The following is a 17,010-nucleotide window of genomic DNA, read 5'->3' on the forward strand; positions in this document are numbered from 1 at the left end:
TGAATTTATTTAATACACGAGTTTCACAATTTGAGTTGAATTACTGAAATAAATGAACTTTTCCACGACATTCTAATTTATTGAGATGCACCTGTACATTAAGGTCAGTAGGATTTTGTGATTTGTGCCATACTCTTTCTGCAGCTCTGAGCTTAGAACGATGCTCACGGAGAACATCAGATAGCCAAGGGGCAGAAGAGGTGGTACGAGCTGGCCTGGAAGACAAGGGGCAGACAGTGTCTAAACAAGACGTAAGAGTGGAGCAGAAACTATCAGTAGCACGGTTAACATCAAGAGATGATAACTGTTCAGGAGAAGGAAGCAAAGATGAAACCATAGCAGATAGCCGGGAGGGTAAGAGTGAGCGTAGGTTTACATGCCTGTGCGAAATCGGAGGAAGAGGCAAAAAACTACCTGTTGCGACCGGTTTATGCTTACGCCGTTTATGACCTTACTCCGATAAAAGAAAATGGGTTACTGCGTTTACATGACCAAGTGCGTGTTTTCGGCTTATTAAGCATAATCGGCTTAAGAACGTGCATGTAAACGCGCTCATTGTCTAAAATGAGCAATGCGTCATGAAGGGATGAATCTTTTCACTCGTTCTTCCCAAGTCCCTCTTTCACTTTCTCCCCTCAGGAAATCAAAGCTTCAATCAATTCTTAAGATCAGGCTGTTCAATCAGTCTCTCCCTTCTACGACAAGCTGTCACTTTAATCAAGCCATGAGTGAGTAAGAGTTACTTACATCAGGTTCACAAAGCCTCACAAATGCAGAATAATAAGCTGTAAATTAAAGTCTCACTATAATAAACAGATTCCGTACAACCAAACTAAACATGTGTCTGAATATGCACTACATAAATACCTCATGTTGAAATGAGTGAATTTAAATGATGAAAAGCTACCTGAAATCTGATATGACCATTCAGACTGACAAGCAAATCCAAAATCTGCTTCTTTAAAATGAAAAAACAAAGAAACTGATTCTCTACATTAATCAGGTTTATTGCTTTCCTAGATCAGACTGCAGGGTCAAAAAGGCGTGCAAGATGGGAGTGGTAACAGGCAAAAAAAAAATACTAACAAACACAGTCAGCGAAACAGGGATTTATTGGGTCAGTGTAAGAACAACAGGAAGACAGCCTGTCAGATAAAAGTGTATTTATAATGCAATCATCCTGAATAACAAGTTTAACCACTTCCTTGGTCAAAGGCACAGTGTTTTCTTTCTCAGCTCTCCGCACTGCCTTGTTTTTAGTCACACCATTCATGGTATTGATTTATCTCGCTGTTAACGGCTGTCTCCAGGAACAGACTGCAGTGTTGTGGAAGCAGCCAAAACACAATCTGGCTTTAGAGAGCAAAGACAAGGGAGATCTCTCGAAACAGACGCTGTTGCCGGGAGAGCTTAAGAGAGCAAAGTATGTAATAACAACAATCAAATCACAAAGCTGCAACATCCAGATCCTGATGCCAATGCTTAGATATGCTACCATAATAACAGAATAATACCATGTTTTTGTGTAACCAAAACACTTTCATGATGCGCGTAATTATTGGATAAGGTTATCTAAAATTATTGAAAACATTTTAAATGATTGAATATTTTATATTACATTATTATATTAAATTATATTTAAAATAACATTTGTAGTATATTTATAAATGAAAATATACTAGTTTACTATATAATTTAAATATATAAAAAATATTATATATTTTACTATATGTTAAAAAAATTTAACTATCCAAATTTTTTTTTTAATTGAGTGAAACAAAACAAAATTGTATTTCTTTTCTATTTGCCTTTAAAAATTACAATTAATTTCTAGGTCTGGAAATCAAAAGAAAAAGAAAAAACAATTTTTTTAGGTAGTTTTAGGAAAACATTGTTAATACCATGTCATATGAATATAGTAATCGAAGACATGGAAATTGTAAAACATTTATTTGGTTATTATGTATAATAAACACACACACACACAAGTACAGCTAATAAATAGCAATGGTACTAATAATACTATATAATCTATACCATTTAATATTTACATTTAATATATAATACATTTTTATAACATGGTACTGACACAGTATATTTTAAAGTGACAGTGTGGTGTTGTTTGAATACGCAATTAAATTGAAGATGCAATCTCAAAGTCTGAAAGGTGCTATAGTATTTCAATAGAATCATAACTGGCACCTTTCAGGAAGGTGCAGAACTGCTACACAGGTGGATGGCACAACGTTTTTGTGTGATTGAGCTGTCGGAAAATTTCTCCCAGATTTCCATTTGCACCTCACACGTAGATCCACTCTCCAATGTTGGCCATCACAGTATCATTAAGGGATTTATAGGCAGTTAGCCACAAACAGCCCCCTGAGCAAACTGTCATCTCTCATTCTGCTGCCATAGTATCCGAGTGTCCCTGACTACAAACTTGACAGCAAAATTCGCCTATAAGAAGCCTTCTATTCTTACATGCCAACATGAATGGAATCGTTTCTGGCACAGCCGGCCTAATGAATATCTGGCTTTGGAGTCACTTTGCCATCTTTGTGGAGGAGGCATTTATCTCTGGAACAACAGCCATACTGTGCTGGCAGCCACTCCCATCGCTTAGTCTGGAAGACAGATCGGACTTTTAAGCATGAGTGAGAATGTGTAGATGCAATGTGTTGAAGGAACACAGTGTGAGAAGTTCTGCATTGCTGAGATGGTCGGTTCAAACTGAGGACCCTTTCCCAACTGTAGCGACCCTACTGAAGCTAGTCACAGCAAAAAGAAAATGATATTTTACCACAGTTTGCAATAAAAAGATAATCGGAACAATAAAACTCTTTGCTTTTGAGTCGGTTCTTTAATCAGTCTGTGAACAACAGACTCACAATCTTTGGGTTTTGATGGTTAGCATAGCTCAGGTAACCCTAGTTAAATCTGAAGGAATAGTTCACCCAAAAATCTAAATTTGCTGACAATTAAGTAATCCCTCAGACCATCCAAGATGAAGATGAGTTTGTTTCTTCATCAGAACAGATATTTAAGAAATGTATCACTTGCTCACCAATGGATGCTCTGCAGTGAATGGGTGCCGTCAGAATGAGAGTCCAAACAGCAGTTAAAAACATCATAATAATCCACAAGTAATAAACACGACTCCAGTCCATCAATTAATGTCTTGTGAAGCAATGAGCTGCGTGTTTATAAGAAACAAATCCATCATTAAGGCATTTTAACTTTAAGCCACTGCTTCCAGCTAAAATGAGTCTTTAATGATGCTTTAAAGTGCCCCTATTATGCCATTTTTAAGGTTCCTAATAGGGCTGTGCAATTAATCACATGCGATTGTCATGCGCATCTTCATGCGATTAATTGTACAGCCCTAGTTCCTAATATTGTTTTGGGAGTCTCCTACATTAGGTTTACATGCATGCAAGGTCAAAAGAGGCTTTCATTTTCTCAAAATATGCATTTAATAGATTTGTTCGAAGCAGTTCTAAGATTCAGTCTCTCTAAACCCCTCCTTTCCGTGAGCCTACTCTGCTCTGATTGGTCAGATGATGTAGTCTGTTGTGATTGGTCTATCGCATACAGCGCATGATGGAAACGATACGCCCATTGCCATAGTTCCGTATTTTGAACGCTTGATAGAAAATATAAACATCTATTATTTATCATTCTTACAAGTTGTGATTCAGTGAAGCCAGCTGGTCCAAATAAACTGGGTACTGTGCCATCTTTCAAGAGCAAGTGTTTTGTTAATCCCGCGTTGAACTCCCCGTGATTAGAGAAGCAGTCATCAGTAAAATGGCAGGAACACAAAAAAGATTGGGGTTGTAATGCTGTGAATTTTTAGCGCTGATTCTTTGCAGCCTCATCTTTCGGAAGTGAAAATAAAACAAATTTACTTTTGCATCTTATCAACATGATGTTAACCAAATTAAGCTACAGTGTTTGAGGGCGGGTCAAGTTGTTTGCGGCCAGCCAACATAGAACATATAGGCGGGCATTATGCAAATGTGTTACCCCGTGGCGTGTAGCCATCACATAAAGTGGGATTCGAATTACTGATGACTCGTTTGGCTGTCCAGAGTTAAATGCATTAATTTGAGACCACTTTAATGCCAGCTGATATGCCAAGGTCGTGTTTAAAATCTTCGTCCTCCTTCCGTAAGTAACTTCCTTTATCAAAGTTCAGATTACACCCCGAAACCAGATTATCACTAAAGCAGCTTGCAGGGCTACAGGGAGGTGAGGACATGAGAAGAGAAAAGGCTTAATTATTACTAAGGATCTCTATGACATTATGGATAAATCCCTGAGATGTGAGGACCTTGGTTTCCACAGCTTTAATTAGTCTTAGAAGCTTCTCACTGCCAAAGGCTCTTGTGATATTCATTATGGTAATCCTATTAGCCAGGCTGCAGATAGAGGGACTCGACACAATGAGAGCAAAAGAGTGAGTCAGAGAGAGACACAGTGACTGAAAGAAAAAAGGGTGACAGACTGAAAAAAAGGAAGAAAAAGACTGACAAGAGACTTTGGATTTGTTCCAAAACTAGTCAACAGCCTTACTGCCTACTATCTACATAAGCAGCATCCTAACTAACAATGAACCTCACAAATGACTAATTTTGAACGCTACACAAGCAGCAAGATCATGTCAAAGCATGTTGCTAAGCTAACACAATCTAATACAACATAAATACATAAATATATAAAAACAGAAATACATAAAAACATTAGGTAAAAGTAATTAACTATATTAATCTTTTTCAACACTTATCAGTTCCAAATTTTTAATGAATTACTATATTCATAGACAAAATTTCTCTCAGTTCTCCCACCATCTGTTTTTTTGTTTTGTTTTTTTACTATGCTTGTTGCAACGCATTCTGGTATTGGCAAAAGTGTTATTTTAGTATTATTTATATCCTATAATATAGTGTTTATTCATATTTTTAATTAGATTTTATTTTTTAAGTATAGTTTTAATTTTAATTTTAGTTTAAGTAATTTTGTTATGTGCTTCTGTCATTTTTTGTTTTGTTTTATATTTCTATATAGCTTTAAAAAAAATTAATAAAAAAGCATAAATATTTTGTCAGTTTCAGTAATTTTGTATTTGAAAAAAACAGATAAGAAATGGTAGTGTGGCAAAAATTTTAATAAAATACATTTATGTTGAAGTTTTCATCAAATATTTATATTTCACTTTTTACTTCTACTTCTAAATTGAAAACTTTAAGGTTTAGTTAACAATAACCAGACTGGGCTAAACATGTTTATCTTAAGAGAATGCATAAGTAAGCCCCTGTTAAAAAATTGGTTTAACTGGCCTAAGATAGTCTCTTGATTATTTTGCAGGTGAGGTTGGAAGACCAAGCAGATTTTTTCAGCAAGGGCAGCTTATGCCACCTTAAAATACTGCCTCAATACTGACGGATCACTAAGTTTTGGAGCAAAATTTCTGTTCTGTAAGTGAGTGAGCAAGAGACTAAGAAAACGAGAGACAGAAAGAGAGGGTCAGGGCCAGGCCACACACAGTCATCATCAACCAAGGCTCTCAACAAGCCTGTCACTTTCGCTCTCCTCAAGAGCAGAGATATTTACAACCATCCCAGCCAGACAAATTCCACAGAGCTGTTTGCTCTGGCCAGTTTACTATTTGTCTGTTTTGTCATAGACCTCCTTAGGATAATTTTGTTTAATGCACTATGTAGACAACCAACTTGCGCTGCAAAGAGTTGAATGGTCTAACCATAATAACCACTAATTATCTTGTTGTAAATCCATCCACTCAGTAAGTGAAGTATCCAAATCCTTTAAAAAAAGAATTCGCTGGAACTGTGGCTCACCAGAACATAGGGAGCAAATTTCCCACAAGAGCTTGTGGAAAATTCAGAAAAATCACTCAAAGCGAGTGCGTATTGCTCCTTTTGGTCTATGCCTTGCTTCAACTCCAAAGTGATACTCTACTAAAAGATTCAGATTACCTTTCATATTTCAGCTAAAAACGAAAAATCTGTCATCATTTACTCGCCATCATGTCATTCCAAACTAAACTTATTTTCTTCTGTGCAACACCAAAGAAGATATTTTGGACAAAAACAGTTGAACCATTGTTCAAAATATCTAGTTCCACAGAAGAAAAAAGTTATACAGGGTTGGAGCGACATGAGGGTGAGTAAATGATGGCAGAATTTTCATTTATGTGTTACCTCTTTAATGCACAAACAAGAACAATGGGAGCAATTATAAACCTGTTTCTCTGTATTACAGCAGCACAGTGTAGTGTTAAAGACAGGACCATATGGCAGCACTGGGCAGCAGAACGCATATAAGTGGTGCATGAGTGGTTATATACACCCCAGGGAAACCAAGCCACAACTTCATTAACAGAACATAGATCAGAGCTGTCAAGCAGGAAGCTCCTCCAGCACGGTGTCCAGGGCCGCAGTAGTGCCATCCGTGCAGCACCGCTCATAAACAGCCCTCAAAACTCCCACGGAGTCTATGGCTTTCTGAAGCCACAGATAAATTGCACATTTCTTGCCACTTTAATGGGTGACTTGGGTCGGCTTCTGCTTTACGCAAACCTGGCAGTGCCATGTGTGACCTGACAGATGCCTCATCTAGTTCTGGGCAGTCAGACATTTGCTGTGGATGAGGTTAGTGAGATGCCAGCTGATGTGGGGTGGAAATGATTTACCACTGAATACACTCAATGGTGAGAGATACACTGAAATATAACACTAGCTGTGGTCAGCATAGACATGTAGTCTAGACAGTCATTGTTTCAGCAACCAAAACTATGCAAAACTTTATGGAAGCATACCAAATGAAAACAAATATTTCAGGCTTTATAATGTTCCCATTTGGATGGGTTTGACAGATATAGCTTAAAACCTTTTATTTTCTATGACTGAAGACCTGTGATGCAGGGCTGGGTAACACTACCTACCTCACAATACAAAACACATTGCATTACATGTCAAAACATTGTAGGATCGTAACTGTCTCTGCTCAAAATTGTGAAATAATATTAGTGTTTAACGTCAATAAAAAGGGCAAAACTAATGAAATGGTCCAGAGAGTGTGAATCTGCATGACCACCTTCAATCTATTTTAAACAGTTAGCATTTATTTCAATGAGACTCTTCATTAATAGATCGACACGTTATTATGTACATGCAAAAATGAAAAGATTATACAAGATGCATGGTTTTAAAGCAGTGATTCTCAACCTCAAACTTTCAAGAGGGCCGCAGGATGACAAACTTTGAAATTAATAAATTATCATCTTATGGCTTGTTTCCACTGAGCGGTACGGTACAGTACAGTTCGGTACAGTACGAATCGGTACGGGTAACCGCGACAATAAGCACAACTCTGCCTCTTTTTGTTAAATGTCAGTTTTAATTAACAATAATAGCCATTATAAAAGTACAAGTACAAATTATAAGAGGCTTATATAAGAGGAAATAAAGAAAAAAGCAAACAGTTAAGTCAAAAACAGTTCAGTCAAACGTATGCTACAAAGTGAGCGCTTTACTACAGTAAAGTTCAAATTAAATATATAAAGTTAAACATAACTTTGTGCTCAGCCAAAACAATAAGACCAGGAACAAATAATAGATTCATGAGACCACGAATGCCTGTTAAATATAGCCAACCCAAAACGAATTGTATCTCATGTTTAATCACTACAGAGACATCAGAGCCAGCGGCAAATGTCAGAAGGACTAGCCGAGCTAAGGCTGCTCTATGCGGATACATGAGCACGCCTGGAGCTCAGAAATCGGCATAGCAAATTTTCATATAGGCGCTATCTTTATAAATAAACCGCAGATTTGAGTTTTAACAATTACATTCTCGCCTGAAAAACTCTTAAAACTACATTTCATGACACAATAACAGCAATATTTAGAAAATTACACGGGTTTTTGGGCAATGACGTTTCACAAGTCCACAAGAACAGACAAGAACGCATATTGAGAAATGGCTATTGTCTGTGTGAAAATATAAAATTATAAAAATACACGATTATATTTTTTTGTGTTTGCACACTCTGATGTAAATAAGGCCAACACTCATGGACAGCAGAGCGGAACGAGTGAAGGGCGCTTTATCCCCTTGTATCACGCAAAAGTGGCGATTCTAGTCAACCAATCAACGTTCTGTGGTGAGTTTAGCTCCACCCTTTTGGTACCCTTTGCTGTGGTAGGTACCCCAATGGAAGGGTACCAATAACCAAGTACGGTAAAGTTTGCTATTTTGGTACCATTCACAACTTCTGATAGTGGAAACGGAAATAATTGCGTACCGTACTGTATTGTACCGAACCGTACCACTCAGTGGAAACGAGCCATAAGCTAAATTCAAAGGCTAAAAAACACACAAAACCAATTGTTATATAATTGTCAATGATGCTGTATGTAATTTGACTTTACTAAAGCTTAAAAATATCCTAATATGTTTGCATATATATAGGAAACATGCAAATACTTGTTACTTAGAAAAACAATGCTGAAACTGAAAAAAAAAACAAATACAGCCAGTTATTCTACTTTGAAATGTATTTTCCATGTCGGTATGTTTGTTTTTGTTTTGGTCTGTGTGATTCCGCCCTCTGCCAATTTACCCAATTGTATTTCAACACAGTGCATTGCAGCCATGTAAGCCAGCAAACAAACGGACAGAGATCGCAGATTCCACCCGACCTACAAAGCTTCAGCATCCATCTAAAAAGCTTTTTGACCAGAGGCATATTAAACGCAGATAAATCAATTCATCCGCTCTAACCGGCACGCTGCACGCATGTTCAGTATATCATCAGCTGCTCTACTCGTGTTCATGTTCTATTTACAACAAACTCAATTTGTGAATGTGTCATCGTTAACTATAATTACAGTACAGGTATTTCATAAATCATCCATTATTCCTATTAAACAGTCTTAATTATTGTCCAACTTCCCTGACAAACCCCTTTGGCCTATAACCTAACAGAATCTTCAACTGAAAAAAGTACACAGATTAGATACATTCATCTTTTAAAAAAAAGTAAAATAAAATATATTTATATTATCACACTTTCTGATGTTTAACAAAATACTTGGATAACATGCTTTTCGTCCTCTTGAAAAATTACACACATGCACAGTATCATCAGCTCATCGGTTCTCAAATTGTACGTGTCCGAAAGAAACGGTTCTCGGTTGAGTGTACCGGTGATCCGAAAACCGATGCAACTGGTTCTTGACTCGAGACCGAGAACTGCTCCAGCAGTGGGTGTGTACGTTCGTTATACGGCTCCCTGCACACATGCTGCTTTGCTCGTGTTCATCTTCAGTTCTCTCTTCACAGCAGTTCAGTCAGTGTACTGTTTGAGTAAATAAATTACTCCGGGATATTGGTTTATTTCGACTCAGAGGGAGTGTCAGCCACATTAAAAAAAGTGAATAATTTAAATAATTTGTGGATTAATGCTTACTGGAGACGCGAACCGTTTCAAACGATTCAGTCTGATTTGGTGAGAAAAAACGGTTAAATCGAACGATTAGTTTTCGCAAACCGGACATCACTACTTCAGATAGTCCATCAACAACAACACTGGAGAATCTCACACAGCCAAAATGGCAAAAATTATTTATGAAATATGCAGAGAGTGATCGTTTTCGGGATAAATCTAATGACGTAGCTCTGCTCTTTGTGAATACAGTCAGAGACAGTGGAAATTTTAGCCACATTAGCTGTACAGCATGCTAACAAGCACATCCGGAAACACCATTTGGAAACATTCAGAAAATATGAGGCAATTCTTACTTGTTTTGGATATGATGTTTGAGCATGAACAGCTGGTATTGACAGATCTTTCAGAATCAGCTTCTGTGCAAATCCTGTGTTGAACTGACCCTTGTTTACGAAGCAGTCCGGCATAAAATGATTTGGACAAATATATAAGACTCTTTGGCACATTTCCTTCCATAAATGAAATTCATCCACAATGTTCTCCGTGGCTCAGATGCCGTGAGTCTTTGGAGACTCTTATTTATACATTCAAAAACAACATTTGTAACGCTTATGTGGCACAGACAGCATGTAAATAGTAGGCTTGCCGCGATAGACGGTGCTGACGGTGATACCCGTGTTAAGCCGCAGCACCGGTTACGTCACTTGCCCACCGCGTCACTGACCCCCACCGTCGTTTTGATTTTTTATAGAAATAAAAATAATTTAGTTCAGTAAAAGAACAGACACTGCAATTAAAAACTGAACGCAATTAAAAACTGAACGCGGCTGCTCAATGCAGCGTGCCGAACGACAGTCGCATCACAGATCAGATTTAATTTAGATTAACCGGTGGGAAAATTTCCTCACCGTCACAACCCTAGTAAATAGGCGCTATACCAATGATATAAACATGGCGGACTATGTGGTTCTATCAGGGCAGGGTCAATGCGAATAGGGCAGATCGTCACTAGCCATGGGCGGGGCTTGCCCCTACTGTGACGTCACAGTAGGGGTGAATCTGAAACAGCGTATTTTCAGACACTGCTTCTGATTTATGGGGATTATAAAAAAAAAGGGTGGATTTTTACCATTATAGGCTGGTTGCTTACACACAAATAAATATTTCAATGAGTAAAACTGGCTGTGTCTATAGTATTATAGATTACACAGCATTATAATATTATTTTCAAATACATTTTTTTAATTATTATTATTTTAAATGATTGTCCCCGGATTAGTAGGGCACTCTTGTAATAGAGTAGCAAGTGGCTGGGATAGATTTTAAATATCAGTTCCACTTAAAAAAATGCAATCTAATCCTGTTTACATGAAATAAGCCTGCTCCCGAGCAGGTTTAAGCTTAAGGACCTGTTGCTATGACAGCAAGTCCAGGATGAGCTTCGAAGAACCAAATAATCCAAGATCATGCCAAATCATCAACAATCAAATCCAGCTAACTGAGTTAGCGACGTACGAAGAACGGGTCCCTGGGAGCTTTCATTTATGCCGTTTGGAATGCACTATGTATTAGATGCACGAAACTCACGTGCTGACTGCACTTTCACGTGCGCTTTCTGTTTGTTTCGTCCTGAAGCTTGCGGCTGCGGTTAAATGCACTTGCATCTCCGAATACTTTTATGATATAAAACTGATGTAAACACAGTCAGTTATGTTTTCAGAACAGGACAAAACATCTGATATGTCAAAACAGATCTGTACATTAGTGTGTGAATGCAGCCTATGCAGTATGCTGCCACTGTCTACGATGTCATCATTAATAATCAAACAGCAATAATGCTGAGGAAAAAAGAAAAACCCACTGCTATGATTGTCTGTAAACTTTTGGATACTTAAAGCACTCTCAGATACTTAAAGTACTTTTTGTTTATCACTTGTAATTGTCTTTTTCCCCCTTTTTTACTTTATATTTGCTTGAATGTTTTGAACCTATATTTAATTGGTTAAATGTATTATTAATTTGTAATTATTTTAAAAAGTAGCCTGCTTATATCATTTAATAAAATGCACAAAATAAAGTTGATTTAAAATTTATATGAAAATTTTGCCATGTGCAGTAATATTGAAAATGCAACGCATTGTGATATCAAATTGAATCGAATCGTTGAAATGATAATTGTAATCGAAACGAATTGTGAAACAATGTGAAGATTCACACCCCTAAAATATACTGTACATTTAAAGACAGAATTGCAAAATACTAATTTTATAGCAATATGAATGTAGACTGATGTTAAACATGTTGCTAAGCTAATGCCCTGATAAGCATAAAATACACATCACATGCAAATTAATCCATTTTCAATTATCCTTAACTATCTTTGTAACAATTCTATACAAGAAATCAACATTTCTCCAGTTCACCATCTTGTATTTCGTCTTTCATCAAGCTTGTGGCAGTGCATTCTGGGTTTGCGCTCTCTGTGTAGGATACACACGATGCTGCCTAAGAATCTGGCCAAAATTTGGCCTCTTAGGAGGCAACATAACTAAACCGCCTACCTTCTGGAACAGTCTTCATGCCGGAAGCCTTAAATATTGCCTTCCAGGCAGCTCGCTAAGTTTTGGAAAAGAGCAAGAGCGTAACAGCAACATGCTGTATAACTTTGAACATTGCTCGTTTTTTTTTTTTTTTTTACAGTTTTCTGCCTCTGTTCACAGTCTGATATTTAGCAGATGCTTTTATTCAAGGCAACCTACAGTACAACTATTACAATGATTATGATTTTGAAGGATTCAAACCTGCAACCTTTTGGTTACAAGCCAAGATGATTAAGTGCTACACCTTATAGAGGGTCACCTGTCTAAATTATCTTGCCACAAAGTTCAGAAGTTCACTGTTGGATAAACAAAACAGCAATCCTCCACACTTGACTCCAAGGCTTTAAATAAGCCTGTTATCACTGCCTGTTCATCTTGAGCTGGATCGTTCCTCCAGCTCTTCAGAGGAGTGTTTACACTCACAGGAGAGGCATTCAGGGAGTTTGGCACGAATCTGACTCTCAGCACTCTGCACATTTTCCGTTTTTTTAACTCTAGCTCAGTGCTGCTTATTCTTCCCATCTTTTGCTATATAAAAGACTGAAGCTACAAATTATCCTTCAAAAGTTTGCAGCTTCGGTCTGGTCGCAGTGCACCCTTACCCTGGTGGTAGTGGCAAACATGTACTTGTCCCGTAGCTGGAAGCTGTCCACCTTCTCCAGGATAACTTGGCGGTTTTGCTCGTCCTGGAAGAAGTCCGTGCTGCTGAGGATGCTGGAGTCTCCCTGGGGCTCGTGGCGCTGGACAAACACTGTGGTGGGATTGTCGTATGGCTCTACACCCCTATGGGAATAGAAAGACACACATACTTGAACATATCTGCAGACGCAAGCAGCATGTGGTGGACTTATGAAAGCCCCCTCTCCACATTTTTTTTTTAGTTTAGCATAAATGTATGATCCATTTTATGTTTACTTGGCAAACATAAAAGTAACCAATAACATATTTTTGCTTCAGATTTATTCAGAAAGCAACCAATAGCATATTTATGTGCGTTAATATTCAACACTACACTACTGTTCAAAAGGTTGGGGTGAGGAACATTTTGGTTTTTGAAGGAAATGAACACTTTTATTCAGCAAGGATACATTAAATTCATTAAAATTGAAAGTAAAGACATTTATAATGTTACAAAACATTTCCATTTCAAATAAATACTGTTCTTTTGAACTTTCTATTCATCAGAATCCTGCAAAAAAAGTTTCATCGTTTCCTCAAAAATATGAAGCTGCACAACTGTTTTCAGCATTGATAAGAAGAAATGTTTCTAGAGCAGCAAATCAGCATATTAGAATGATTTCTGAAGGATCATGTGACACTGAAGACTGGAGTAATGACTGCTGAAAATTCAGCTTTGCCATCACAGGAATAAATTACATTTTAAAATATATTAAAATAATAGTTTAAAAAAATACATTATTTTAACTTGCAATAATATTTCACAATATTACTGACTTTAATATATTTTTTGATTGAATAAATGCAGTTTTAATATAGCATAACATAACATAGACGTCTTTCAAAAACATCTTTAAAAAAATCTTACCAACCCTAAACATATAAACAGTAATTTATTTATAAAGTCAAATAAAAGCTTCATGATGTTTATGCATTTTCAAGCACATTGCTCAAAAAATAACTAATTTGTTTTGTATTTCCTAATGAAGTGCAATGTGCTACACTGCAAAAATGGCACCGTGCAACTGCGGCGGCATCTATCAAACGTGAATATGAAGCTGCACAACTGTTTTCAGCATTGATAAGAAGAAATGTTTCTAGAGCAGCAAATCAGCATATTAGAATGATTTCTGAAGGATCATGTGACACTGAAGACTGGAGTAATGACTGCTGAAAATTCAGCTTTGCCATCACAGGAATAAATTACATTTTAAAATATATTAAAATAATAATTTAAAAAAATACATTATTTTAACTTGCAATAATATTTCACAATATTACTGACTTTAATATATTTTTTGATTGAATAAATGCAGTTTTAATATAGCATAACATAACATAGACGTCTTTCAAAAACATCTTTAAAAAAATCTTACCAACCCTAAACATATAAACAGTAATTTATTTATAAAGTCAAATAAAAGCTTCATGATGTTTATGCATTTTCAAGCACATTGCTCAAAAAATAACTAATTTGTTTTGTATTTCCTAATGAAGTGCAATGTGCTACACTGCAAAAATGGTACAGTGCAACTGCGGCGGCATTTATCAAACGTGATCAATAGCTACTTCCACTTGCCAAGCCAATCCAGACACTTTACATATCACAACTTACACCGAGCCGAAGAGGTAACCAAATTTCCTCATCTACTGATAAATTATTCAAGGTGAGTGTGGGAGATCAAGACTACAGACAGGGAGGAACGGGCAGCAGTTTCAGATAAACAGACGGGAGTGTCTCTCTCTCTACTCTGGACAAACGGCCTGACTTCACTTCCTCTGTAAACACACAGAGGTGCTGATTGTTGAGACTGGCTCTTAAATCACCAAGCTAGAGGATAAAGGGATTATCTCGCAGGGGAACAAACACACAAACCTCGCCGTTTCTATTTCATAACTGGGAGTTTAACACTTTGAGCAGCGGTGAGAGACGGATAAAAGCAGGGGCTTACAGCTCTTTTAACCGGCCCTGCAGTTACGCCTTTAGTTTGTCTAGATTAAAACTGAAAACCAATTGAGGGCTCAGAGGATACAGTCAGCAAACTCACACCCAGAAAACCCACACACACACACTGAAAGTCTGTTTGTTGACCTTTAAAACAGCAGTCAAGCTGTTTGACAGAACTTCCCTCTGACTGCTACACTAAAATAATAAGATACACTAAAATATTTAAATTCTGGTCAATCCCGATAAGCCAACAATTATTTTGATATAAAAATTCTCTATTATTCTGTCTAAAATACACTAGCGTTCAAAAGTGTGGGGTCTTTAAGATTTCTGACATGTTTTTAAAGAAGCCTAAGCAAGGCTGCATTTATTTGATCAAAAATGCAGTAAAAATAAAATTATGAAATATTACAATTTAAAATAACTATTTTCTATTTGAATATTAAAATGAATTAAATGAATACTGAATTTTAAAATGTAATTTACTCCTGTAATTAGTGGTCGACTGATACATCGCCAAGGCCGATATTAACATTTCATTTCACAAACCTTGCTGACTTAGTTGAATCCAGCTGTGATCTTGTGAAGTGTGAATTTGTATCCTGCATGATCGCATGTATCGCGTAATCGACCAACTTTAAATTTGTGATTTCAAACTATGGTAAAGTATAAATATATTTATTTTCTAAATTTATTTTTAATTCATTTTCAAATTATTTCAAATTTCTGAAATATGAAATATTAAAATAAATACAAATTGTAATTATAAATTATTAATATATATATATATATATATATATATAGTCAAACCAAAATTTAGTCAGGCAGCTTCAACATTTCACACATTATCACAGTTTATTCGCTATAGTTTTAAAAAATGGTAATAAAATATGACAAGAACTCAGAGTTAAACTGTGTCAGAACAAATTTACCTTGATAATGTCAGATAACAAGCAAAACATGGTCAGGTCAAAGTGTCTGAATAATTTTTGGTCCCAAATTTGTATCAATTTTACTGGTATCAACTGTATGAAGAATTTTTGGGTATAATATGTCACAGTTTACTTTATTTTGCTATCCTCACTTACATAAATGAACTATAGCATCCTGCACCCACTAGTAAAAAGTGACTGTATATACAGTTGTGCTCAAAATTATTCATACCCTTGATAAATATGATCAAAGAAGGCTGTGAAAATAAATCTGGATTGTTTATCCACTTGATCTTTCATTCAAAAAAAATATATAAAATCTAACCTTATAAATCTTATAAAAAAAAGTGAAAGTGAAACTGGGGGAAAATCACATTATGAAATATTTTTCTCTAATACGGTAAGTAGACGTGTGTCTATATCGTCCTAATGCACGGTGAGGAGGAGTTTGAGTGGCCAAAGACTCCAAGGATCACAGCTGGAGAACTGCAGAAAATAGTCGAGTATTGGGGTCAGAAAGCCTCAGAAAAAAAAATACATTAAAAAAATTTGTTGTTTGGGAGGGTTTCAAGAAAAAGCTCTCATCCAAAAACAAACTCTAGTATATTTATTTGCTAGACACGACTGGAACTTTAAACGGGACTGGGTTCAATGGTCAGACGAAACTAAAAAAAATTAGCTTATTAGCAGCAAACACTCAAGATGGGTTTGGTGCACACAGGGATAAAAAAGTACCCCATGTGTACAATGAAATATACTGCTGGATCTTTAATGTTATGGGCCTATTTTTCTGCCGGAGAACCTGGATATCTTGTTCAGATAGATGGCATAATGGATTTTATAAAATACCAATGGATAAAAAAATTAAAAACTGACTGTCCATGCTAGAAATCTTATAATGGGCCATGGTTGGATCTTCCAACAGGACAATGATCCACAAACAAACATCAAAAACAAAACAAAAATGGGTCACTGAGAACAAAACCAAGCTTCTGCCCTTGCCAACCCAGTTCCCTGAGCTGAACCCTATAGAAAACGAGTGTGGTGAACTGAAGAGAAGGGTTGTGACGGTGAGGAAATTTTCCCACCGGTTAATCGACGTGTGACAACACGGACAGGGACGTTTCCTCTTTTCCTCGCTATCCTTCGCTTTTAAATAGCTTGTAAAAGCGGTGTGCCCATTTTACTTTCACTTTCAAATAGCGCCAATTCGGTGTCAATTGCTTGAATGCAACAACAAAATACAACGTCAAACTCAATTTAGCCTATATATAAAACATAGAACTTTTATTAACAAAACTAATAAAAATACACCATGCTATAGGGTAGGCTATGCCTAATATAAAATAACAAATAACTTACATAAAGTTTAAATAGGTA

The 17,010-nt window shown here is 36.5% G+C and overlaps 1 protein-coding gene across 1 annotated transcript in view; it reads right to left on the minus strand.

Moving 5' to 3' along the window:
- Window positions 1-17,010, minus strand: part of LOC107717255 (sortilin-related receptor-like) — a 67,082-nt gene that overhangs the window by 34,491 nt on the left and 15,581 nt on the right. The window contains exon 6 of the mRNA XM_016523938.1: window positions 12,675-12,855. Within this exon, the coding sequence (XP_016379424.1) occupies window positions 12,675-12,855 (181 nt within the window). The remainder of the gene's footprint in view (window positions 1-12,674; window positions 12,856-17,010) is intronic.

This window comes from Sinocyclocheilus rhinocerous, unplaced genomic scaffold (assembly GCF_001515625.1).
Source record: "Sinocyclocheilus rhinocerous isolate Xijiao unplaced genomic scaffold, SAMN03320098_v1.1 scaffold1893, whole genome shotgun sequence".
Lineage (NCBI taxonomy): Eukaryota > Metazoa > Chordata > Actinopteri > Cypriniformes > Cyprinidae > Sinocyclocheilus > Sinocyclocheilus rhinocerous.